This window comes from Balaenoptera acutorostrata, chromosome 6 (assembly GCF_949987535.1).
Source record: "Balaenoptera acutorostrata chromosome 6, mBalAcu1.1, whole genome shotgun sequence".
Lineage (NCBI taxonomy): Eukaryota > Metazoa > Chordata > Mammalia > Artiodactyla > Balaenopteridae > Balaenoptera > Balaenoptera acutorostrata.
The window spans coordinates 121,366,423-121,383,223 of NC_080069.1; the positions used below are offsets into that span (position 1 = coordinate 121,366,423).

A 16,801-nucleotide genomic window follows, 5' to 3' on the forward strand; every position below is an offset into this window, starting at 1 on the left:
TCAAGGGATCAATCCAAGAAGAAGATATAACAATTATAAATATATATGCACCCAACATAGGAGCACCTCGATACATAAGGCAACTGCTAACAGCTATAAAAGAGGAAATCGACAGTAACACAATAATAGTGGGGGACTTTAACACCTCACTTACACCAATGGACAGATCATCCAAAATGAAAATAAATAAGGAAACAGAAGCTTTAAATGACACAATAGACCAGATAGATTTAATTGATATTTATAGGACATTCCATCCCAAAACAGCAGATTACACTTTCTTCTCAAGTGCGCACGGAACATTCTCCAGGATAGATCACATCTTGGGTCACAAATCAAGCCTCAGTAAATTTAAGAAACTCGAGGGCTTCCCTGGTGGCGCAGTGGTTGAGAATCTGCCTGCTAATGCAGCAGACACGGGTTCGAGCCCTGGTCTGGGAAGATCCCACATGCCGCGGAGCAACTGAGCCCGTGAGCCACAACTACTGAGCCTGCGCGTCTGGAGCCTGTGCTCCGCAACAAGAGAGGCTGCGACAGTGAGAGGCCCGTGCACCACGATGAAGAGTGGCCCCTGCTCGCCGCAACTAGAGAAAGCCCTCGCACAGAAACGAAGACCCAACACAGCCAAAAATAAAAAAAAAAAAAAAAAAAAAAAAAAAAAAACTGGAAATCATATCAAGCATCTTTTCTGACCACAACGCTATGAGATTAGAAATCAATTAAAGGGAAAAAAAACGTAAAAAACACAAACACATAGAGGCTAAACAATACGCTACTAAATAACCAAGAGATCACTGAAGAAATCAAAGAGGAAATCAAACAATACCTAGAGACAAATGACAATGAACACGCAACGATCCAAAACCTATGGGATGCAGCAAAAGCAGTTCTAAGAGGGAACTTTGTAGCTATACAAGCCTACCTAAAGAAACAAGAAAAATCTCAAGTAAACAATCTAACCTTACACCTAAAGGAACTAGAGAAAGAAGAACAAACAAAACCCAAAGTTAGCAGAAGGAAAGAAATCATAAAGATCAGAGCGGAAACAAATGAAATAGAAACAAAGAAAACAATAGCAAAAATCAATAAAACGAAAAGCTGGTTCTTTGAGAAGATAAACAAAATTGATAAGCCATTAGCCAGACTCATCAAGAAAAAGAGAGAGAGGACTCAAATCAATAAAATCAGAAATGAAAAAGGAGAAGTTTCAACAGACACCGCAGAAATACAAAACATCCTAAGAGACTACTACAAGCAACTCTATGCCAATAAAATGGACAACCTGGAAGAAAGGGACAAATTCTTAGAAAGGTATAACCTTCCAAGACTGAACCAGGAAGAAACAGAAAATATGAACAGACCAATCACAAGCAATGAAATTGAAACTGTGATTAAAAATCTTCCAACAAACAAAAGTCCAGGACCAGATGGCTTCACAGGTGAATTCTATCAAACATTTAGAGAAGAGCTAACACCCATCCTTCTCAAACTCTTCCAAAAAATTGCAGAGGGAGGAACACTCCCAAACTCATTCTATGAGGCCACCATCACCCTGATACCAAAACCAGACAAAGACACTACAAAAAAAGAAAATTACAGACCAATATCACTGATGAATACAGATGCAAAAATCCTCAACAAAATACTGGCAAACAGAATCCAACAACACATTAAAAGGATCATACACCACGATCAAGTGGGATTTATCCCAGGGATGCAAGGATTCTTCAATATACGCAAATCAATCAATGTGATACACCATATTAACAAATTGAAGAATAAAAACCATATGATCATCTCAATAGATGCAGGAAAAAGCTTTTGACAAAATTCAACACCCATTTATGATAAAAACTCTCCAGAAAGTGGGCATAGAGGGAACTTTCCTCAACATAATAAAGGCCATATACGACAAACCCACAGCAAACATCATTCTCAATGGTGAAAAACTGGAAGCATTTCCTCTAAGATCAGGAACGAGACAAGGATGTCCACTCTCACCACTATTATTCAACATAGTTTTGGAAGTCCTAGCCACGGCAATCAGAGAAGAAAAAGAAATAAAAGGAATCCAAATTGGAAAAGAAGAAGTAAAACTGTCACTGTTTGCAGATGACATGATACGATACATAGAGAATCCTAAAAATGCCACCAGAAAACTACTAGAGCTAATCAATGAATTTGGTAAAGTTGCAGGATACAAAATTAATGCACAGAAATCTCCTGCATTCCTATACACCAATGATGAAAAATCTGAAAGAGAAATTATGGAAACACTCCCATTTACCACTGCAACAAAAAGAATAAAATATCTAGGAATAAACCTACCTAGGGAGACAAAAGACCTGTATGCAGAAAACTATAAGACATTGATGAAAGAAATTAAAGATGATACCAACAGATGGAGAGATATACCATGTTCTTGGATTGGAAGAATCAATATTGTGAAAATGACTATATGACTATACTACCCAAAGCAATCTACAGATTCAATGCAATCCCTATCAAATTACCAGTGGCATTTTTTACAGAACTAGAACAAAAAATCTTAAAATCTGTATGGAGACACAAAAGACCCCGAACAGCCAAAGCAGTCTTGAGGGAAAAAAACGGAGCTGGAGGAATCAGACTCCCTGACTTCAGACTATACTACAAAGCTACAGTAATCAAGACAATATGGTACTGGCACAAAAACAGAAACATAGATCAGTGGAACAGAATAGAAAGCCCAGAGATAAACCCACGCACCTATGGTCAACTAATCTATGACAAAGGAGGCAAAGATACACAATGGAGAAAAGACAGTCTCTTCAATAAGTGGTGCTGGGAAAACTGGACAGCTACATGTAAAAGGATGAAATTAGAACACTCCCTAACACCATACACAAAAATAAACTCAAAATGGATTCGAGACCTAAATGTAAGACCGGACACTATAAAACTCTTAGTGGAAAACATAGGAAGAACACTCTTTGACATCAATCACAGCAAGATCTTTTTTGATCCACCTCCTACAGTAATGGAAATAAAAACAAAAATAAACAAATGGGACCTAATGAAACGTCAAAGCTTTTGCACAGCAAAGGAAACCATAAACAAGACGAAAAGACAACCCTCAGAATGGGAGAAAATATTTGCAAACGAATCAACGGACAAAGGATTAATCTCCAAAATATATAAACAGCTCATTCAGCTCAATATTAAAGAAACAAACAACCCAATCCAAAAATGGGCAGAAGACCTAAATAGACGTTTCTCCAAAGAAGACATACAGATGGCCAAGAAGCACATGAAAAGATGCTCAACATCACTAATTATTAGAGAAATGCAAATCAAAACTACAATGAGGTATCACCTCACACCAGTTAGAATGGGCATCATCAGAAAATCTACAAACAACAAATGCTGGAGAGGGTGTGGAGAAAAGGGAACCCTCTTGCACTGTTGGTGGGAATGTAAATTGATACAGCCACTATGGAGAACAGTATGGAGGTTCCTTAAAAAACTAAAAATAGATTTACCATATGATCCAACAATCCCACTACTGGGCATGTATACCCTGAGAAAACCATAATTCAAAAAGACACATGCACCCCAATGTCCATTGCAGCACTATTTACAATAGCCAGGTCATGGAAGCAACCTAAATGCCCATCGACAGACGAATGGTTAAAGAAGTTGTGGTACATATATACAATGGAATATTACTCAGCCATAAAAAGGAACGAAATTGAGTCATTTGCTGAGACGTGGATAGATCTAGAGACTGTCATACAGAGTGAAGTAAGTCAGAAAGAGAAAAACAAATATCGTATATTAACGCATGTATGTGGAACCTAGAAAAACGGTACAGATGAGCCAGTTTGCAGGGCAGAAGTTGAGACACAGATGTAGAGAACAGACATATGGACACCAAGGGGGGAAAACTGCAGTGGGGTGGGGATGGTGGTGTGCTGAATTGGGCGATTGGGATTGACATGTATACACTGATGTGTATAAAACTGATGACTAACAAGAACCTGCAGTGTTAAAACAAACAAACAAACAAAACAACTAATACTAAACTTTCATTGGGTTATTTGTATGGAAATATGTTAATATAAATGTTTCAGATATTACATGAAATTTCTAAAAATCTTATATGTTTTGGTATAATGTTGTAAGTCATAATTCTAGTTATTACTTTAAAATGTAAAAAAAAAAAAAAAAGGATCAACGGTTATAAATATTACAAAAAGAGAAATCAGAGATCAAGCACCTCCTGATAAAGGAACACACCAACCCCAGCTATGAAATAGTTTTGCCAAAAATATTAGGTCAAATGAATCTGATCAAGCCTCTAGATCCAACTATCAATTTACAAGAAATACACAGGACTGAAAAACATACTAAACACCACCAGGGGGATGCTATCAGCGAGACACAGACAGTAATTCTACAGGGTCAACAACACAATCTCTTCAACAAATAAATTACAAAGGGGGGGGGTGGAAATCCATGAAGGAGACAATTATAATTGAAGAAGACGTATTAACAATGTTAATGAGTGGACCTAATTTGGATTTTAATTCAAACAGACTGAAATAAATTGTTCTTTATGAGGAAACTGAAAACTTGAACACTGTCTAGCTATCTAATATTAAGAAATCATGGTTAATACTTTAGCAACAAAATAATGTTTTACTATGAATTTTTAGGTCCATATCTTTTAGATAGTCACTTAAATAATTGCAAATGACACCAAAAGAAAAAAATCTAATCAATGATGATCTGCAAAATCTCTCCCTAGAAAACTGTAAAACATTACTGAAAGTAAACCTAAATAACTGAAGATATGTATCTTATTCAAATCAGTATTAGAAAGATGTCAATTCTTAACAAATTTCCACATTTTTTTTTTTCTCTAAAACTTACACAGTAATGCAAAGGGACAAGAATAGCCAACGTACTCTTAAGGCAAAACAAGGTAAGCGGACTTGCTCATTAAAAGTTTATAATAAAGCTTAATTAAGTAAAATTAAGCAACGTGATATGGGCAAAGAGGTAGGCAAATGATCCAATAAAGAAGAAAGGAGTCCAGAAAAAGGTCAGTGTATTAAATGGACACTAGATTTATGACAAATATGGCACTGCAGACCATGGAGAAAGGATAATCTTTTCAATAAACACTACTGGGGTAATTACATCTCCGTTAGGGAAAAAAAATGAGACATGGCCCCTACATCTTACTCGTGTACAAAATCCATTCCAGGTTGGCAAAACAGTGAAGCCTCTAGAAAAGGGATTGGCAAACTTTCTGTAAAGAGCCAGATTTTTCTTTGCAGGCCACATATGGTGTCTGTTGCATATTCATCATCATCTTTTTTTCAAAACCTTAAAAAAAAATGTAAAAACCTTACTCTTGGGCAGTATAAAAACAGGATACAGGGTAGATCTGCAAGCTGTGGTTTGCTGACACCTGTTCTAGACGTTAAGATAATATATTTATGACCTGCAGCAGGGAAAGGCTTCTTAAATGAGGCACAGACCATTAACCATAAAAAATACATAGATGCATGTTATGTTAAAAAATAAATTCTAAACAAGAATAAAATAAGAATTTTAAAGACATCACTAAGAGAGTCAAAATGCAAGCCAAAGTGGGAGAATGGTTTATATCCAGATTATATAAAGAACTCACTACAAATCAGTAAGAAAAAGACAACTAACAGAAAATGAACAAGAGTCTTTAATAGATGCTTCCCCAAAGAGGTTATTAAGCATCTACTAAATATATGAGAAGGTGCTCAATCTCACGGATAGCCAGGATATTACAAAATAAAACCACAAATGGCCTTCAATACACACACACTGCAACGGCTAAAATGAACAGCACAATCAACACAAATGTGTTGGCACAGACACGGAGCAACGTGACTTCCATACGCTGGTGGGGGCGTGTCATTTTGCATGACTGGCTTGGCGTTATCTACTCACGTTAAGCTCACGCATAATACCCTGAGACTCTTGAGACCCACTTCAGGAGACAGACTCCACAAAAATGCCCTCGCATAACACAAAGAGACACATGAATGATCATAGCAGCATTATTCATAAAATGCTGTGTGTAGAAGCAGGCCTGAGGCTGCTATCTTTAGAAAGGCCTGCTTACAAGGTTGGCCCCCCGTGGAATCTGGGAACTTGGATTTCCGGACAGCTCTCATCATTTGCTGATGAGAATGGCTCACTGTACCTTACCTGTTTGCCAAATTTTTTCTCTACGGCTTATGTCAAACACCCACTTTACTTGTGAAAGTCATGAATTTGGGCTAGGCAGAGGGTGTTTTAGGCACTGAGTCTCTAAGCTTCCCCGGTAGATAATATGTCACATGGGTTGTCACACCTCACTACTGGGAAAATTAAGTGCGTCCTGTGTGACTTCGCTGGGAAAGGACTCTTGGAAACTTGCTCCTGGTTTGTTTTTTCCCTTTGCTAATTTTGCTTTGTATCCTTTTGCCATAGTTAAGTCACAGCCATAAGCATGAATATAATTCCTGTGAGTCCTCCTAGTGAATCACTGAATGTGGGGATGGGCTTGGGGAGCCCTGACACACAGGCCTAAACTGCTGAAAAAAATGTCCATTAACGGGAGTTCCCTGGTGATCCAGTGGTTAGGACTCGGCGCTTTCACTGCCGTGGCCCGGGTTCAATCCCTGGTCGGGGAACTAAGATCCCACAAGCCGCATGGCATTGCCAAAAAAACTTCTTTAAAATAATAATAATAAAAATGTCCATCAACAGTAAAATTGTGACATAGTCACACATTGAAATACCACCACAGCAATGAAAAAAAAAACCAAAGATGCACACAAAATTGATGAATTACAAAGACATGTTACGTGAAAGAAGTCAGACCCAAGAGTAAATGCTATGTGATTCTATCATACCATCAAGATAAATGGCAGATAAATCAGTGATTTAAATATTAAAAAGAAATACAAAACTACTACAAGAAAATATGGAAGTATTTATCTGATTTCTAAAACCAACTGAACGGTAAAGAAATAAATACGGTATTTTTGAACATGTGAAGATAAAAATTGTCTGCCACAAAAAAAAAAAAAAAAAAATTGTCTGCCTCAAAAACTGCATGTGAAACTGAACAGCAAATAATGAAATTGAAAAAAAATTACAACAATGCACACAAATGAGAAAACAACCTCCCTAATAGAAAAAAAAAGGACAAAAGGCATGAACAGAAAATTAACCGCCCCCCCCAAGAATACAAAAGACCAATAAAGATTTGAGGACAAAAACTACAACCTCAAATGAGATACGCTTTCCATATAAAACTGGGGGAAAAGTTTAAACTAGCAAATGAGAAGAGATACATTCTTACATTCTTATGTTAGAAGTGAAAATGGTATTCTTTTTGGTAGACAGAGGCAATATGAATCAAAAGTCTTAAAATGCACACACTGCTTGATCTAGCAAAGGGATTTATTCAGTGTAACCGTAAAAAACCATAAATAATGTACATGTCTAACTAGAAATAACTGGTTAAATAGAACTATGGAATATGCTTACAATGGAATAACTACAAACGCTGAACATGCTATTATTATTTATCTCTGAAAAGACATTTATAATAGATTAAATGAAAATAAGTCAAATGTAAGCTTCATGAAGGTGGAATTTTGTTTTCATCACAGCTACATACCTAGCATCTAGAATCATACACTATCAGGTAGTATAAAGTCAGTAAATATTTGCTGAATAAATACATGAAAAAAGTCACTTAGGTAAAATAACCCTACCCACCCTCCCACCCCCACTTCACTCAGATGAGTAGGAAGTCTAGCAGTAAGATATACACTACTATGTTCATAGGATTATCTCTGAATGATGGGAACTGTGAGTGATGTTTATTTTACTATTGGCTAATATTATCTGAATATTCTACAGTGAACATATAATACCTTTCCCCCCAAATATACGTACATGCTTTTTTCCTTAAGTGAATCTATGGAGTAGGATGGATTGCAAGGGGGAAGGAGGCAGACGGAGAATTTATACTTTTTTTTTTTTTTTAAAGGGAAGGGGGCAAGGAGGTATAGGGCTGCTTCTCAACTTTTAAACTTTTACTCTGAGGGATTTTTTTTTTCTGGTTTTTTTTGTTTGTTTGTTTGTTTTTTAAATTTTTTAATTTATTTATGTCTGTGTTGGGTCTTCGTTTCTGTGCGAGGGCTTTCTCCAGTTGCGGCAAGCGGGAGCCACTCTTCATCACGGTGCGCGGGCCTCTCACCATCGCGGCCTCTCTTGTTGCGGAGCACAGGCTCCAGACGCGCAGGCTCAGTAATTGTGGCTCACGTGCCCAGTTGCTCCGCGGCATGTGGGATCCTCTCAGACCAGGGCTCGAACCCGTGTCCCCTGCATTGGCAGGCAGATTCTCAACCACTGCGCCACTAGGGAAGCCCGAGAATTTATACTTTTTATCTTAAAGGGTTCTAAATGCTTGGTTTATTTATAACTAAGACATAACTGTGACACGTGCTCCAGACCACTCATGAAATGAGAGCAGAGACGGCAGAGAGATTTACTCAGAATCTGTACGCACGATCATGTCAACACCCCCTCCGTCCCCGCCAGTCAAACTCCCTCACTCACCTTCTCTCTCCCTTGCCCAGCATCTAGGGACACTTTGGCCTGTGGTATTCTGATTGCACAATGGTTAAAACCATGAATTTCATATTTATAACTGTGCCAGTAATTATCCTCATTAATTAAAGACTTTAAACATATTCTTAGTAAGAGGTTACAAATTCACCTTAGGAAACCTATATCCCAGAAAATTCAAACAATTATTATGTTCCCTCAAATAGCAATCTCCAATTATTATATGATATAGCCCAAGTTACGTAACAAAGAACTTACCCACAAACTCCCAGTATTTTTTATACTCAGCAGGAAATTTTCGTAAATGCAACTGATGGAATTTCTCTTTGTTTGGAGAGCTGGTCCATTCCTGTGCCACCTACGTAAAGCAAAAAAAGCAAATTAAGAAAGCAAAAACATCGGAAAAGCCAATGTTAAACAGCAAAATTTTCCACAGTAAGCAACCATAAAATCCAGAACCTAGAATTCCCGTGTGACCCAAACATTAAAAATTAATTTGGGACTTCTGGTTTCCAGCTTGGCATGTAAGGAACTTAGAAGTTGCCACTCCATCCTAACAAGTAAAAAGAGACAAAAAGGTGGATACAGACAATCACAACTTACCAGAGCAGAAAACTCTTAAGTAGAAACCTCCATGCCAGGAGGAAAACCTGAACTGGATGTGACAAACTGTTGGAGGCTCAGCATGAACAACTATCGTAAAAACTCTAGGGGGACCCAGTCATAAGAGGGACACCACACTTTGGTGAGTTTTACCTCTAGGAGCTCTAACAGGCCCTCACAGTGAACACTGGAGAAAATTCCCTGTGTGCTTCCAGCGGGGGTGGGGGGTTGGTGGGGACTGGGGAAAAGGAACCATTCTGAAATACACCAGAGCATTCCTGACCTTCTTAACAAGGCCTGATCTATGAGAAGCTATTTTACCAGAGTCAAACTTGCTGGGATTTTATCAGAGCCTAACCTACTTGAGGGAAGAAAACCAGCTCCAGCCCATTCTAACCATCCTGTCTCACCCACGGAGGTGGGGGGAAACTAAGAAGCATGTGGTGTAAAGTTCTTAGTCCAGAGGCAAAGGCTCACTAAAAGAGTGACACCTTATCATAGGACCATGGAATGATCTCCCTTCCCCCATACCTCATTTCTATATCACTAAAGGCCTATTTACTGCTGTTCCTTTTATTTAGTAGATTATGTCCACCTTGCAACAAAAAATTACAAGGCATACTCAAAGGCAAAAAACACAGTTTGAACAGACTAAAGCAGCACTAAAACCTGTCAGATATGGCAGGAATACTGGAATTATCAGACCAAGAATTTTTTTTTTAAACTATAGTTAATATACTAAGAGTTTAATGGAAAAAAGGAGACCATGAAATAATAGATGGATAATGTAATGAATGAGATGTAAAGTAGAAAGAATCGAAAGGTAATGCTAGAGATCAAAACCACTGTAACAGAAATGAAGGATGCCTCTGATGGGCTCATTAGCACACCGGACATGGCTGAGGAAACAATCTCTGAGCTTGAGGCTATAGCAATAGAAGCTACCAAAGCTGAAAAGCAAGGAGGAAAAAAAAAATGGGGAAAAAAAACACACCCCAGAATATCCAGGACTGTGAGACAATGACAAAAGATGCAGCATACACATAATGGGGATACGAGAAGAAGAGAGAGAGGAAAAGAGGCAGTATTTGAGGCAATAATGACTCAGAGTTTTCCAAAATTAACATCAGACACCAAACCACAGATCCAGGAAGCTCCGAGACCCAGCAGAAAAAATGCCAGAAACTACACCTAGGCATATCATATTCAAACTTCAGGAATATGAAATATCAAAGGTAAAGAAAAAAATCATGAAAGAAGCCTGTGGGAAAAAACACCTTATCTATAGAGCAGGAAAGATAAGAATTACATCTAACTTCTCCTCAGAAACCATGCAAGCAAGGAGAGAGTAGTGAAATATTTAGACTGTTGAGAGAAAAAAACCTACCAACCTAGAATTCTGAATCCTGCAAAATTATCCTTTAAAAGTGAAGGAGAAGGGCTTTCCTGGTGGCGCAGTGGTTAAGAATCTGCCTGCCAACGCAGGGGACACAGGTTCGATCCCTGGTCCAGGAAGATCCCACATGCCATGGAGCAACTAAGCCCGTGAGCCACAACTACTGAGCCCGCGTGCCACAACTACTGAAGCCCGTGGGCCTAGAGCCCGTGCTCCGCAACAAGAGAAGCCACTGCAATGAGAAGCCCGCGCACCGCCATGAAGAGTAGCCCCTGCTCGCTGCAACTAGAGGAAGCCTGCGCACAGCAACCAAGACCCAATGCAGTCAAAAATAAATAAAATTAATTCATAAAAAAAAGAAAAAAAAACTCAACAGTAAGAAAACAGACAACCTGATGAAAAAGATGTGCAAAAGACCTAGACAGACACCTCACCAAAGCAGATATACAGACTGTAAATTAGTATATGGAAAAATGCTCCATATCTCATGTCATCAAAGGAATGCAAATCAGAACAATGAGACACTGTTACACACCTATTAGAATGGCCAAACTCCGGAGCGCTGACAGCACCCAGTGCTGCCGGGGGCGTGGAGCAGCAGGAGACCTCACTTATCGCTGGTGGGAAGGTAAAATGGCACCATCACTTTTTCTTTCTTTCTTTTTCTTTTTTTTTTTGCCGAGCCACGTGGCTTGTGGGATGTTAGTTCCCTGACCAGGGATCGAACCTGTGCCCCCCCGCAGTGGAAGTGCAGAGTCCTACCCACTGGACCGCCAGGGAATTCCCAAAATGGTACCACCACTTTGGAAGACTGTTCGGTGGTTTCTTATGAAACTAAACATATTCTTACTGTAGGATCCAGCAATAGTGCCCTCAATATTTATCCAAATGAACTGAAAACTTACATTTACGTTAAAAACCTGCACATGGATGTTTATAGCAGCTTTATTCATAACTGCCTAAACTTGGAAGCAACCAAGATGCCCTTCAGTGGGTGAACGGATAAACAAACTACGGTACAACCAGACAATGGAATATTATTTAGTGCCAAAAAGAAATGAGCTATCAAGCCATGAAAAGACATGGAAGAACCTGAAGTGCTCATTACTAAGTGAAAGAAGCCAATCTGGAAAGGCTACACACTGTGTGATTCCAACCATGTGACATGCTGGAAAAGGCAAACTATGGAGACAATAAAGGATGAGTGATTGCCAGGGGTGAGACTGGGGAAGGGTGAACAGGCAGAGCACAGAGGGTTTTTAGGGCAGTGAAAGTACTCTGATACTAAAGGACTGATACATGTCATTATACGTTTGTCCAAACCCTTAGAATGTACAAATCAAGAGTGAACCCTAATGAAAACTATGGACTCTGGGTGGTAATGACGTGTCACTGTAGGTTCATCAGTTGTACAAATGTACTACACTGGTAGGGGATGTTGATGATGGGGGATACTATGCAGAGTTTCTCCAGCTCGCTGCAACTAGAGAAAGCCTGTGCGCATCAACCAAGACCCAACCCAGCCAAAAATTAATAAATAAAATAAATTTATACCAAAAAAAAAAAGAGATAAGTACTGAGTACTATCTCCAAAATTTACGCCCAATGAATTCACTTCTCTTTATTTCCATAGCTACCACCTAGATCAAGCTACCATCATCTTTCTCCTGGGCTACTATAATAGCCCCCGACAGGTCTACTGCATCCATGCTTACCTTTCTACAGTTATTCTCTAATGAGCAACTAAGAATGTTTCTTTTAAAAAAAAAGTAAACTACTACATATTGCTACTCCCCCAGCCTAAACACCAACCAACTAAAAATCCTCCAACATCTTCTCACTGTACTGAGAATGAAACCCCAACCTGCACTTACAGGGCTGTATACCATCCAGCTCTTGACTGATTTCTCCAATCTTACTTCATTTCCCTTTACCTCTAAGTTACCTCACTCCAGCCACATCAGCCTAATCTCTTTGCTCACACATGCTCAGTTAGGCCTACCTCAAAGCATTAGTCTTGACCCTCCCCCCTCCTCTGCACAAAACCCTCCTCTCCTGGCTCTCAGCCTGATCTCAAAAGCAGCCTCCCAATGTCGCTCATCATATCAACCTGTTTTGTTTCCTTCACAGAACAAATTATAATTGGAAATTAGCTAAAAAACGGTGCAATCTCCCTATAAGGGGTTTGGGCACTAAGAATCACAGCTGGTACTCCAGAAGAGCCCCCTTTCTGCCTGCTCCTTGTCTACACAACCTAAAAAGCGCCTGCCAATTACACTCTGCATATACGTGCATGCACACACAGGTAACAGAAGGGGACTGCAGACAGAGCCAGCAAACCGAAACTTTAAGAAAAAAAGAGTATTTGCCAAAACTGACCCAAAATATTGGTCCCTGTCAAAATAGTGCACATTTATCTAATACTTTTGTGTGTTAAACGTCAGGATTAAAAACTAATATATCCTCTATCAGTCACATCAGTACACAAAAGACTCATATTTCTTTTTTTTTCCCCACAGACTGTATTTTATTTTTACAAGAGATAAATCAACTGACACCAAGCATTGTAAACGGATGACCACAACAAAAGCAACAATGATTGCAATTACCAAACATGAAACACACTCATACTATGTCATAATATTGACATTCAGTCCAGTAATCCTCCACTGTAACAGCTCCTTTACTTTGCTGTGAAAATTGATTTGTATATTTTTTGCCTCTGAGTCCTTGTGGGATTTTTTTTTTTTTTTTTATTCAAGAGACTCATATTTCTAAAAGTTGAATTTGCTCGTTTGTCCTTTGGGGCAAGGGATAATTGTACGCAAGGTCATTGCATTCCACCTGCAATAAGACATAATAACTGGATAACCAAACACTGCATTTCATGTCCTAAATAGGATACCAACCACATTTTTGTCAAAGGACTCTAAACACACTTCAGCATTCCATTAACAAACAATATCATGAAGTCAAATTACATCCAAATGAGGGTAAGAAGCCTTGGCCCAAGACTTTGGTTGATGCCACAGTCTCTGGCTTATCAGAAAGAATAAAAATTAAAAGTAATCAAGGTATCTGAGAATTCTCTGGCAGTTCAGTTGTTAGCGCTTTCACTGCTGAGGGCCCAGGTTCAATCCCTGGTCAGGGAACTAAGATCCCACAAGCCACACGGTACAGTGGGGAAAAAAAAAAAAAGTAATCAAGGTATATTAATAATACCATTAATAAATGTTGGCCTATATAAACTAGAAATGCTAAAACAATGCTGTTTCACTACATGGTTAAAAAAAAAAAGAACAAGATGAAACTTCATGGTAAAGATGACAGATTGAACACAGGCATTTCCTTTCATTCCCCCTGAAACCCCACTAAAACACCCAAGGGATTTTTCACAACAGGATTAATTCATTAGGATGAAGAGAACAGAAGAGGAGGCAAGAGTATCAAAATCTGGGAAGCTGGTAAGCAGATGGATGAATGGTTAACTAACTCAGGAAGTCCAAGAAGCTGAACTCTAAGCAGGAAGCATCTGACATACACCTCTAGAAGGAGGAGGGCTGAAGGGAGACTGCCCCTCCCTGTTCCTAGCAAAAAGCTATAGCGGTTTCACCTCTATAAAGTGTGACAGTCTCTGGCTGTGGGGCAGCAGACAGAGAGGGGATACTGTACTTAAAAAAAAAAAGGTGGGGGGGGGGGAACGTCCCTAGTGGCGTAGTGGTTAGGAATCCACCTGCCAATGCAGGGGACATGGGTTCGATCCCTGGTCCGGGAAGATCCCACATGCCGCAGAGCAACTAAGCCCGTGCGCCACAACTACTGAGCCTGCGCTCTAGAGCCCGTGAGCCACAACTACTGAAGCCCTTGTCACAGCTAGAGAAAAGCCCGCGTGCAGCAACGAAGACACAACGCACCCAAAAATAAATAAATAAATAAATTTAAAAAATAAAATAAAATAAATTTTTTAAAAAAGGGAATTAAGCAAATGTTTATATACTGAATGCCTGGACCCTTACCTCTGCCCCCACCCTCACTCCACAGTCAGCTCCCCATCAGGCCTATGCTTTCCAGGCAATCGATCTGAAGATTCTTCTTGGGGAAATCTGATCTCACTAAGAGGGGGAAAAAAAAAAAAAAAGACTAAAAAGAGTGACATGAGGGTGGGGATGAGGCTTCCCAATAAAATGCCAATGGTCAACAAGCCTATCCCTTTCACTCAGAGCTTCTAATCTGTTTTAAAATCTTACATGTAACAAAATATAGATTATAACTATACCCAAGCATATAATCTTAATATAAAGAATGAAACTAATTTGGATTTCACCATGTGATTGGTGTCCTTCAGATCACATTTGACGTCCACAGTGCAAATAATAAAGGACCAGTTTAGTAAAAGTATGTTTTCCTAAGCATCTCTTTTGACTTGTCATTATTTAAATACATCCTCTTTTCTTATAGCATTAAAAAGTTGAGATATATTTCACAATATAAAATTCACCACTTTAAAGTGTGCACACTACAGTGTGTTTTTACTACATTCACTATTTTGTGCAACCATCACCATTATCTAATTCCAGAACATTCCCACCATCCCAAAACAAGCCTTATACCTATTAGCAGTCAGTCCTAATTCCCGCGCCCCCACCCATCCCCTGGCAACTACTAATCCACTTTCTGTCTCTACGGATTTGCCTATTCTGGAAAATTCATATAAATGGAATTACACAATATGTGGCCTTCTGTACCTGACTTCTTTCACTTAGCATAATATTTTCAAGGTTCATCAAAGAACAGGTAAAAGTACATATAACGGGTCATTCCTTTTAATAGTAGACTAATACTCCATTGTATGCATATACCATGTTTTGTTTATCCATTCATCTCCTGATGGACATCTCGGTTGTTTTCAACTTTTGGCTATTATGAACAATGCTCCAATCTGCTTTTTGGTATCCTGTTCTTAAATGTGAGTAAACCACCAAAAATCATTAGACACGTGAAGAAAGGAGTTAACATGAAAGGTCTGCAGACACTAAAATGAATAGGAAAAAAGCAACTGGGAAAACAGGGACGATGCAAAGAGAGGAAAACTTTCAACTAACTTTAAACTCATCATTAATTAACTTCAGGTAATAAAAAATACCGTGTACATGAAAAAAGCACAGAATCCTATAAAAAGGAATAATCAGAGAACAAGAGTTCCGTGAAACTAAAAATATGCTCAAAAATTTTTCAATAGACTCGGACGCTGAGAAAGTCTCCAAGGAAGTAGAACGACGACAACAACAAAGACAGACAGAGATGGCAAAATAGAAAGAAATTTTAAGACAGGCAAAGTTTCAAAATTTACCTCCTACACGTTCTTTTCTCAGGAAGCTTGAAGGATGTGCCTTACTAAAATGAGGCGATGACAGAAACAGACAACCCTGGGTACAGGAGACAGAGATCCAACACAAGAAAGAAGGGAATGCAAGCCCTAGGATGAGGATGGTGAGCATTTCAGGTTAAACCATCCTAAACCAAGAAGATGAAATTTATCAACTATCTGATGTGCCTGATCATACTGAGAGACCTAAACATCCAAGAGACAGTCTGAAGCTAATTTAGTAATAGGTACATAGAAAATTAAGTAAATAAAACAATAAATCCAGAGAAACCAAAGAGTCGGAAACGAAAAGTAGTTACAGCTACCACATGACTTAGCCGCGGACACCTTTTATATAGTCAAAATGATAACAAATACTGACCTAAAAATTACAAGACTACTCCATAGTGAGGATGGGGAAACAGGAGAGGTGTGTGTGAACACAGGGCTGGGAAGAGAGGGTACTTCCTGCACTGGGTAACTACAGAAAATGTCTAGAACTGAAAAATTCACAAGTCAAAATAGTGGCATGTTATTTAGAAATATGGAAGTAAATAACAAAAGGATCCATCAAGGATCAAAAATAATTACTTGGGGAGATGAGAGTGGCTGCTGTTTCTTTTTATAATGGGCCTTCCACAAGTATTTGACTATTTTAAACTTCGTGTATATACAAAAGGAACTTGTGCTCATTCTGTTTTGAAAAGGTTTTGGCTACAGAAATGTCCTGAAGGAAGAAATCTTAAAGAGAAACATATAAATACTTCTTAACTAAGGGAAAA

At 38.8% G+C, this 16,801-nt stretch overlaps 1 protein-coding gene across 4 annotated transcripts in view; it reads right to left on the bottom strand.

The window, feature by feature from the left end:
- The window catches only part of SETX (senataxin), an 84,293-nt gene that overhangs the window by 35,737 nt on the left and 31,755 nt on the right, over positions 1–16,801 (bottom strand). For all 4 annotated transcript variants that reach the window (XM_057547871.1, XM_057547869.1, XM_057547868.1 and 1 more), the window contains one exon: positions 8,914–9,013. In XM_057547871.1, coding sequence (XP_057403854.1) covers positions 8,914–9,013 — 100 coding nt within the window. The remainder of the gene's footprint in view (positions 1–8,913; positions 9,014–16,801) is intronic.